The sequence below is a fragment of the Helianthus annuus genome, chromosome 14, assembly GCF_002127325.2.
Source record: "Helianthus annuus cultivar XRQ/B chromosome 14, HanXRQr2.0-SUNRISE, whole genome shotgun sequence".
In the NCBI taxonomy this organism is placed as follows: Eukaryota; Viridiplantae; Streptophyta; class Magnoliopsida; order Asterales; family Asteraceae; genus Helianthus; species Helianthus annuus.
The window spans coordinates 173,011,099-173,021,551 of NC_035446.2; the positions used below are offsets into that span (position 1 = coordinate 173,011,099).

A 10,453-nucleotide genomic window follows, 5' to 3' on the forward strand; every position below is an offset into this window, starting at 1 on the left:
ACTAATGCGGTTTCATCCGAAAGACACTTTCTCAATTGCGACACGTGGAAGGTATTGTGAATCCCGTCTAGAGTAGGCGGTAATTCTAATCGATATGCAACTTTTCCAACCCGAACTAAGATTTTAAACGGTCCGATGTAACGAGGACCTAATTTACCCCGTTTGCGAAAACGGATTATACCCTTCCATGGTGATACTTTCAACAGAACATAATCTCCGACCTGAAATTCAATAGGACGCCTTCTCTTGTTTACATAACCTTTTTGTCGATCCAGGGCTGCTTTCAATCGAGCTCTAATCAATTCAATCTTTTCATTTGTTACTGCTATCAAATCACTCGGCGCGAGCTCCCTTTGCCCCACTTCACCCCAACATACGAGAGTTCTACATTTTCTCCCGTATAGTAATTCGTAAGGTGCCATTTGAATACCACTATGGTAACTATTATTATAAGAAAACTCCACAAGTGGTAAATGGTCATCCCAACATCCCCCGAAATCTAAGGCACACGCCCTCAGCATATCAACAAGTGTTTGAATGGTCCTTTCTGACTGGTCGTCGGTTTGAGGGTGGTAGGCGGTACTTATGTGTAATTTCGTACCCACACTCTCGTGAAACTTTTGCCAGTAACGAGAAGTAAATCTAGTGTCCCGATCCGAGACAATTGACACGGGCACCCCGTGTCGAGATATAATCTCGTTCATGAAAATTTCCGCCATTTTCTCGGAAGAATAAGCTTCTTTGATGGGTAGAAAGTGAGCGCTTTTAGTAAGTCGGTCTACGATTACCCATATTGTATCATGCCCCTTTTTCGTTTTAGGAAGCTTGGTTACTAAGTCCATCGTTAGCTCCTCCCACTTCCATACCGGTACCTCCAAAGGTTGTGATTCTCCGTAGGGTTTTTGATGTTCCGCTTTCACTTGGGAGCATGTTAAGCATTTTGCGACATATTTGACGATATCGCGTTTCATACCTGGCCACCAATAGTTGATCTTCAAGTCCCGATACATCTTTGTAGCCCCGGGGTGGACCGAATATCGTGACTTATGAGCTTCTTCAAGTAACGCAGTCTTGACTTCGCAGAAACGTGGTATCCAAATTCGGCCGAACCTCATCTTGAGTCCGGTCGAATTTTCTTCTAGCTTATCTGCCACACCTTTTAACCTTTCTTTCTTTAAGTCTTCCGCTTCAAGCGACTTTATTTGAGAATCCCGTATCATTTCAAGCAAACGTGGTGTAACTATCATTTTCATGGATCTCACACGAATTGAAGGTGGAGTCTCTTTTCGGCTTAGTGCGTCCGCCACCACATTCGCTTTTCCCGGGTGATAAAGGATATCGCAATCATAGTCTTTGATCAGTTCTAACCACCTTCGTTGCCTCATATTCAAGTCCTTCTGTTCGAAGAAATACTTGAGGCTTTTATGATCTGAGTAAATTGTACATTTTGTACCATATAGGTAGTGTCTCCAAATCTTTAAGGCGAACACTACCGCTGCCAATTCCAGATCATGTGTTGGGTAGTTTATCTCGTGAGGTTTTAGTTGCCGCGAAGCATATGCAATAACCCTTCCCCTTTGCATTAAAACACAACCTAAACCCCGCCGTAAAGCGTCTGAATAGACAACCAAATCTTCAGTCCCATCTGGCAAGGTCAAAACCGGAGGACTCGACAATTTCTCCTTTAATATACGAAACGCCTCTTCCTGTTCCGTACCCCATACAAACTTCTCTTTCTTTCTCGTCAGTTTGGTTAAGGGTAAAGCTATCTTCGAGAAATCCTGTATGAACCGTCTATAGTATCCCGCGAGGCCTAGAAAACTTCTTATCTTTGTCGGATTCTTCGGGGAAACCCACTTCATTACGGCATCAATTTTTGATGGATCTACCAAGACACCCTCTGAATTGATCACATGCCCCAGAAACTGCACTTCTCTGAGCCAAAAGGCGCATTTTGAGAATTTCGCGTAGAGTTTCTCCTTACGATGAATTTCAAGTACTCCACGCAAGTGCTTTACATGTTCGGCCTTGCTTCGTGAGTAAACTAGAATATCGTCTATGAACATGATCACAGATTTATCTAGCATAGGTCGGCATACCCGGTTCATAAGATCCATAAACGCAGCCGGCGCATTCGTCAACCCAAACGACATGACTAGAAATTCATAATGCCCAAAATGGGTTCTAAATGCGGTCTTTGGAATATCTTCTTCCCGTACTCTAACTTGATGGTACCCCGAACGCAGGTCTATCTTGGAGAACCAACTCGCCCCTTGTAATTGATCAAAAAGGTCGTCAATTCTAGGTAAAGGGTAGCAGTTCCTCATAGTCAGCTTATTTAATTCTCTGTAGTCGATGCACATGCGCATCGACCCGTCTTTCTTTCTAACAAATAGGACAGGTGCTCCCCAAGGCGACACACTTGGGCGTATGAAGCCCTTATCTAGAAGATCTTGTAATTATGTCATTAATTCCCGCATCTCGGTGGGAGAAAGTCTATAGGGAGCCTTCGCAACTGGCTTCGCACCCAAGTTTAATTCGATGCGAAACTCTATTTCTCTTTCGGGAGGGAGTCCTGGCAATTCTTCCGGGAATACATCCAGAAATTCATTCACGACCTCAACGTCTTCAAGCTTCGGGAGGGTTTGTCGGGCATCTACTACATAAGCTAGGTATGCTCTACTCCCGTTAAGTACGTATTTGAAAGCTTGGACAACGGTGCACAATTTGGTTTCCACGTTTCTCTCTCCTTGAATACTCAATTGCCTTCCACTTGGAGTTTGGACAAGCATTATCTTATTTTCACAATTGATCTCTACATGGTGTCGTGCCAACCAATCCATTCCCACTATCATTTTAAATTCCCCCAAAACCATAGGTATGAGGTCAATATCGAATTCCTCATCTTCTATAGTGAATTTGCAATTTCTACAAATCTCATGTAACATATAGATCTTACTATCGGCTATTTCTACTTCTAGAGGCATTGGCATTCGTTCAATATTAAATGAAGGATGTTGTACAATTTCATTCGAAATAAATGACATAGTGGCTCCAGTATCGAACAAAACATAAACCGGTATGGAGTTTAATAGAAAGATACCTGAGACCACATTTGGGTGAGATTTGGCTTCTTCGGATGTAATTTGGAACATCCTCCCTTTAGCCCTAGAACCCTCTTGCTTCTTATCTTCTTTTTTTGACTCTTGCTGGAGTTTTGGACATTCAGATTTGATGTGTCCCTTTTCAAAACAATTGAAGCAAGTCTTCGGGTTATTCGGACATTGATAAGATGAATGTCCCTCCTTACCACATTTGTAACACCCCTTCTTGCCTAACAGACACTCTCCAGTATGGAGCTTTCCACAAGTCTTGCAAGGAGTAATTCCACCTTTTGACTTTTCCTTCCTCCCTTGATCTTGAAACTTTCCCTTTTTAGATGGATTCGAACTTGCACCCTTTTCATTTGGTCTCTTTTCACCACGTTCTTCTTGCCTCTTGATTTCAATTTCTCTATCCCGCGCTAGATTGATGAGTTCATCAAGGGTCTCGCATTTCGAGGGAGTGATGAACTCCCTAAATTCTGCCTTCAATATTCCATAAAAACGATTGATCTTCATTCTTTCAGTTTGCACAAACTCTCCACAAAACTTCATCCTATCCAAGAAAATGTTCGAGATCTCATTTATCGTCTCATTTTTCTGTCGGAGGCGTAAGAAAGCCTCTTGGATCTTACAGATGGCTGACTGAGGACAGTGGTATCTTATGACGGGCTCTTTAAATTCTTGCCAAGTCATCATTTGTAGCCTTTCTTCACCTATTTCCTTACTATGCGCATCCCACCAATCTTTCGCCTGGAAAGTGAGTTGGCCAGTAGCGAACATCACCTGATCTTCCTTATCACACCGACTTCGTATGAACACCGCTTCTATGTTCGAAATCCATCTTTGGCATGCAATCGGGTCGATTTTACCATCGTACGTTGCGGGATGGCATGCCATGAAATCTTTATACGTGCATCGTCGTTCCTTGCTTTTACTTTTGGACCCTTCAATCAATTCCTTCAATTCCTCGATCTTGCTAGTCATCATAGCATCCACGACTCCTAAAACCCGGCTTTCTACCTCTTGAGCTAATCGTGGGAGATTGGCTTGCATAACCCCTTCCGCTACTTCCGTGACTTTTCTCTCAAATGCTTCTTGTCTAGCCACATCATCGTTATCATCATTATCATCATTAACATTTCTTACTTCGGACATCTACAAAAAGACGTTTTAATTCATCAGGAATCTCAAGCTTTTCATATAGCACACACTTCGACCTTTGTTTAATACAATGTTAATCATATGATTCGAAATTTTGATTACTAAGCTTCATCATTCGACTTATGTTACTCACGTCATTTCTTTCAACTCGTTACGAATCCTTTTTCGTTATGATCACAGATTGTGATCATAAGTATCTTATAATTATGTTTTCAAGAATCTTATATCATTATCTAATAGCCTTTATATCATATGATAACCCAAATCATGAAAAACAAACAAACAAAAACAATCTCAGCGGATCGAATTTCTGATAGCCGTCGGCGACGGCCTCTTTTACCGTCGGCGACGGGCTCTGTAAAGTACCGTCGGCCACTCTTGTCCGTAGACAGCGAGTTAAGGCGTCGGCTGATTAGGGGCGTCGACGACGGCCACCTTACCCGTCGGCGACGGTCTTCCTATTGCCAGAACGCTGCTGAACTTATTTTTGGCTGACCCGAGCATTTCCTGGGTCCGTTTTCAGCAGCGCGGGTCCCGAGACTTCTCATTCCACCCCCAATATCATTTATTGGCATACGTAACTTAAAATCTTAAGCCGTGAATACATTATACATTCTCATACTAAACGAATATTTAAAACTTTACCTCGTTAACGATCTCGGAGCGAGCACACTTTTGCGTGAGCCATCGGTTTGAGTTCAAGCATTACCACTCTCGCTCGAATCCCTCAAACCTTGGCTCTGATACCAACTTGTTACGCACCATACCTTACTTAATTCGACGTATATAATAAGTAGGAAAATTTTTGGAAATTTCGGCATGACCTATTCATTTAAAACTATTAACAACCTGTTTTACACAAACAAACTTCGACATTTAACATCTTTGACAAAACCCAAGACGGACAAAGTTTACATTGGACACGACATGACTTCAACTACTAAGTTTTTACCCAACGACAAGGATATCGACATACTACATAAGCTTAAATACATATGACCAAAACTTAACCCATATCAAAATAATTTGTGACGGAAGCGTGAGGCGGGCGTAGATCAAGTGTGCATGTTCCAAGCCGTCCATACGCCTAAGTCGAGGATTTACCTACATTCAACAACAATTTTAAAAAAGTTAGTCTTATTACTTATTTTGCTTACAATACCACTTATTAGCCGCATTCGTTTGATTTCATTCTTATCATTATGCATTTGATTTACCCATTTAAATGGGTAAGCTTATATTCTCATAAAGAGATTTAGGCGTACCATTTACAACCCGGTAACATCGGGGTGATTGCTTTCAACATAAGCCTATCGTTCTATCCATATAACGGATTGAACTTCATACATATGGTTTTGCTTACACGACCACCCGTTCTAGACGGATGGTAACATATCCTTACTCGACCTAGTCTACACGAACCGGTCGACTTGCATAACTTAACATAATTCTTCATTAGCATAACCAAATCCGCAAGGGATTTGCTAATTATTTACTAACACCATAATCATTATAACATGGAATAATCATTATATCAAGGGTTGTTCAATATATTTACTAACAAGTTATAAGTAAAGTTTCGTATGCAACGGGACATACCTCGGTCTTGTGATCCTTCCGATTTCTTAGAATTTGAACCTTCTTCCTTCACACCTATATCAACACATTCATTCATTCGTTTAGTACCCCAACTTTCATTCCATCACGTTCCAATTTACACATAATTACTCTTTCAAGCATTTCATCGAACACCTAGTGTGCGTTACATTAATAAAGCATAGTGTACAAGCATTTAAAGCATGACTTGCTATTTCATCCTATATGTCATCACTAATCAATCTAATTCTTACAATTCCTTTAATCTACATCAATTCATCTAGCATTCGGGTACTACAAGCTGAATTACATATCAAATTACATATATTCATAATCCCTATAATCTTCATATTCATAACACAAATTTCACAAAGTGGGTTTATAGAGTTTTCTTTCAATTAACCAAAATCAAGCATGATTTCTACTCTAGGGAGTATCCTTAATATCTAAATAACATAAATCATATCACAATTTCATGATTGGGTCGAAACCCTTTTTTTCTATAATTCATCAAATCCAGAAATTCGACTTACCACTTCACCGGGTATGGGTATATGATCGAAATTTTACTACATGCAACTGATAAACATCGATTTTTCCTTGTCAATTTGGTGAATTTGATGAAAACAAGGGTAAACCCTTGTTTTTCTTTGCTCCAGGTCGATCCACACACGTACAGTGTGTGTGTTTTGTGGTTTAGTCACAATTAACCTCACTAGTTTGATAATTTTCATATTTCCCCCTATGCGGTTGACTTTCTGGCTGTAATGCCAGAGGACAAGATCTACAGACAACTATGCCTTAGACGCTTGTTCTTGGCAGACAACTATTTGTTGGGGGCTTCTAGAAACTTATTCAAGCCTCGCTTTCCTAACAAGTAAGCATCCTAATTACCTATCACATACGTTAAAATAAAGTCAATACATAAAATGTAAAGGTGAGCATACAAGTTTGATAATAGCATATAGAGTTCGAATAGTTTACGCATAACCAGCACGTACACAGAGGAAAACGAAGCATGTTAATTATCGACATGGACCTATCGATACCAGTGATTGCGGGTTGACCGTCCGAGACGGTTCGCAATACATGATTACCACCGTAATCCATGCAAGTAATTGTCCTTAACAACCCCCGTGTAAACGGGTGCTGAGTCCAAACTATAGTACTACGTCGTTAAGGCAGGTAGACAGCATTCCACGTGTAAACACAATCAACAAGCATTCATTAAGTCACGTAATACATGCATATTGGTTAGCGTTCAAATAGTTGAGTAGTGTGATCGTTTGTGTTTTGATATAAGCAACGTATGTAACACCCAAAAGTGCTAAAAGCAAAAAGGGATCGAGTATACTCACAGTGATTGATTATGGATTGAAGGGAGCGCTGAGAGTAGGGTTAGCCTGAATAGTTCGTTAGTACAACAATGAGTAACGTGGAAAATAAGACAAGTGTGAATGGATTGAATGGGCTGGTCGATCGAACGGTAGGTTCAATCGAACGGACTGTTCGGTCGGCTGGTATGTCCGGTTGGACAGTCCTGTTCGATCGGCCGGTAGGCTCGATCGGCTGGGCCATTCGAGTGGATTGTTTCTTCCTCTGGTGTGTTTGTGTTTGAGGATTTGAACTTTTGAAGTTTTCGTTGCAGCATTTGAGAACACTGAAGCGTTCCTACCTTTCAAGTCGGTTGATCGAACGGTCTGTTTGATCGGCCGGCTTAGCCGATCGGTTAGGACTTCAGAAGTAGTTCTCTGTGGGATGTCACTCGATCGAACGGCCTGTTCGATCGGTTGGCACACCATACTACGAACGAGTTGCAAAAACGATTAAGTGTTGAAGCATAGTATCTCATGATCCGAAGAGTAATGTTTATCAATCGAGTAGCGTATTCGATCGAACATCACTTCGTCAATAACATACTTCATGAAACTTGAAAAGTGTGGGGCCATGTGCTAGCCGATCGGCTGGCCCGGCCGATTAGCTGGTACGTTCGATCGGCTGGGCTGTTTGTTTGAACAGCCTAGCCGTTCGGCCAGCATCTCTGACCTGGTCGGCCTTTCGTCTAACACTTGACTGCTTGAATTGATATGATTTTGAGGTATGTTGATAACGAGTTGAACCATAGAACACGGGTCCTTACTTGTTTCACTGGTTCGGACAGGAATCACCCAAGTCCGTCCGGTGAATTGTTCAGAACGTCGGTTTAACGTTTAACCCGAAATCGATGAACCTCGTGGGTAGAACCCGAATCTTGAGCCTCTTGACTGTTAGAATGGCTAGTCAGTTGGGTCAAGCTTCGTTTCTATCGATTTTGAGGCATTGAGTGTAGAAGAGTTGAAAGAAAGTCGGGAAAGTCCTTCTTTCAATCCTTTCCACAGTGAGATATGTTAAGATTTCAGCGAATCCTAGTTTGTTTATGTGGAAATCGGTTAGATCTAAGCCATTCATGGTTGAATGATGCCAAAACATGATGTTCTTAAAGAACACCATGATGACATCACCCAAGAACACCTAGATCTTGGTGATTTCATGGTTAGAACCCAAGATTTAAAAGATAGAAATGTGTAGAATCATGCAATGATAAAAAACGTACAAGAATTAGAGTGGAAACTTACCGGAGTTGAGAGAAATCTGAGAAAAGGTGAAGAATAGAAGCTGGTTCGGTCAGAGCTTTCCAAAAATGGAAAGTGTGACAATGACAACCCTATTTATAGACTCCAAAAGAGGAAAGTGGCAGCCGATCGGCCAGGAGCTCCGATCGAATGGGCTGCTCGATCGGCTAGGAAGATGCTAGCCGATCGGCTGGCCTGTTCGATCAGGATGCCTCCTGTTCGATCCGCGACACACTTTGAGTATTTTGCGACGTTTTTCGACGTTTTAATTTCGATGGACGATGATACGATGTCACACCCTGATTTCCACGTGTCTCACCGGTGGGCCCGGTGGGGGATTACCGTGACGATGTTGGCAACAATATAGTCAAACCACACAATTATATAATGCACAGCGGAAGCTTAAAGATAAATATATAAACTTCAACCTCTGGTTGTAATATCAAGTGTATTACAGAAGTTGAATATATCCACAGCGGATCGTAAATAAACATAAAGTATTGTTCCATCAGATACTACAATCAAGCTTGCGAGACTTATCACGACGCTAGGGAGCTAATACCAGCCAATTTACGTTTAGGTACCTGCACTTAATCTTTTTGGGGAAAATACGTCAGTTTACACTGGTAAATACATTCAACTGACACATTTGAAAATGTTTGTTAAAATTGATTTGAATGCACAAGGCACAAACTCTTTTATAACTTGGGAAAATTATAATAAAATCTTGTGAACGTTTTACATGTTCTTTTATGCGTTCAGTAGCCCGGGTCGTGCCGGGTTAAAGATTTATAGACACACCACGTTTGCGTAAAACCGTAGTATAAAAACCAACGGCTACGTCTTTTAGTTTAATGTCGACACTTTATACCGGGTGTACGCCTACACCGGGATGTCGATGGTCGTGGCCATTTCGTAAAATGATGCCAAGGATATCCGGGACAACGGTCATTAAACCCCCCAAAGGCTTATAAGCAACAAAACTGTTTAAATGAGCCGATCATATTATTTAATTAACCACCTAAGCGATGGAAGAATATAATGCTCAAGCAAGCGGTATTAATATACCGTAACCCAAGCCCATATAGGGGAAATAAGCTAAAGTATTTACCTTTGCAAGTATATTTCCTTAATTGGATTAAATCACCGATAGCTTTTACTGGGGCTCCTAATCTGGAACGAAGGTTTTAATTAACCTCTTAGAATCCTAACGGGTCGTTATAATGGCCGTAGCCTAGACCGGTTGGTTCCGATATATATAGATATGGTTTAATCGCGCGAAAAGGCGAAAACCGAGAATGGAGTGTGATTCTGACCCAACAAGTTCAGAGACTTGTTTTATATGGGTTAATGGTTCACACTCTGGATTTTGGGGTTCAAATAATATAATTTGACCCGTATCGGCTAATTTATGAAAACTAGTTTCATAAGCCGAACCGTGCGCGCAATAGGCGAAACGGTTAACTATGAGAGTCGTACGCTTATTTCCTAAGTCAATATGCCTTAATTGGGTTGTGGTATCAGTAGGATACCTTCCGTGACGCCCGTAACGAGTTTAAGTTAGTATTATGCCCCGTAGGGGCTTTTCGGTCATTTTAAAGACTTTAAAAGGGCTTTTCGAGTTCTACAGGAAATCTGAGTTTCCCGAACAGCTTATAAAGCTTAAAATACTTTATTTATTATTTAAAACCAGTAGCAACTGGAATCGGGTCAAAAGACCTTGTAGAACTCATGTTTTGGCCGAAAAGGGCATATTCGGTATTTACCGAACCGTAGCCATAACCGCAGGTTATGAGCGAGGTAAAAATTATTAAAAATCTTTAAAATTCCCAAAATATTATTTTAATACAGTGGGTAAAAGTTTTGGTGACGGAATCTTGGTTTAGATAGGTGTTATGCTAATTGCGCCGTTTATTACAAAAGTTTATTTAAATTGCGCTAATTAGCATAACTCTCATTCTAGACCTCGGATTGATGTGA

At 41.0% G+C, this 10,453-nt stretch overlaps 1 protein-coding gene and 1 long non-coding RNA gene across 2 annotated transcripts; both read right to left on the bottom strand.

The window, feature by feature from the left end:
• Nucleotides 1-2,459: 2,459 nt before the first annotated feature.
• LOC110933023 lies at nucleotides 2,460-4,259 on the bottom strand. The gene has a single exon (XM_022176266.1). The coding sequence runs from the start codon at nucleotides 4,257-4,259 to the stop codon at nucleotides 2,460-2,462; it is 1,800 nt and encodes a 599-aa protein (XP_022031958.1).
• An 808-nt stretch (nucleotides 4,260-5,067) lies between these two features.
• Nucleotides 5,068-6,522, bottom strand: LOC110934427. The gene is made up of 3 exons (XR_002588333.2): nucleotides 6,395-6,522; nucleotides 5,865-5,918; nucleotides 5,068-5,369 (listed from the first exon to the last, which is right to left on the bottom strand). It is a non-coding gene; the product is annotated as an uncharacterized LOC110934427 (long non-coding RNA).
• Nucleotides 6,523-10,453: the final 3,931 nt, after the last annotated feature.

What these genes read in the sequence shown, in the direction of transcription:
- LOC110933023 (XM_022176266.1), bottom strand. Translation starts at nt 4,259, where the DNA reads ATGTCCGAAGTAAGAAATGTTAATGATGATAATGATGATAACGATGAT.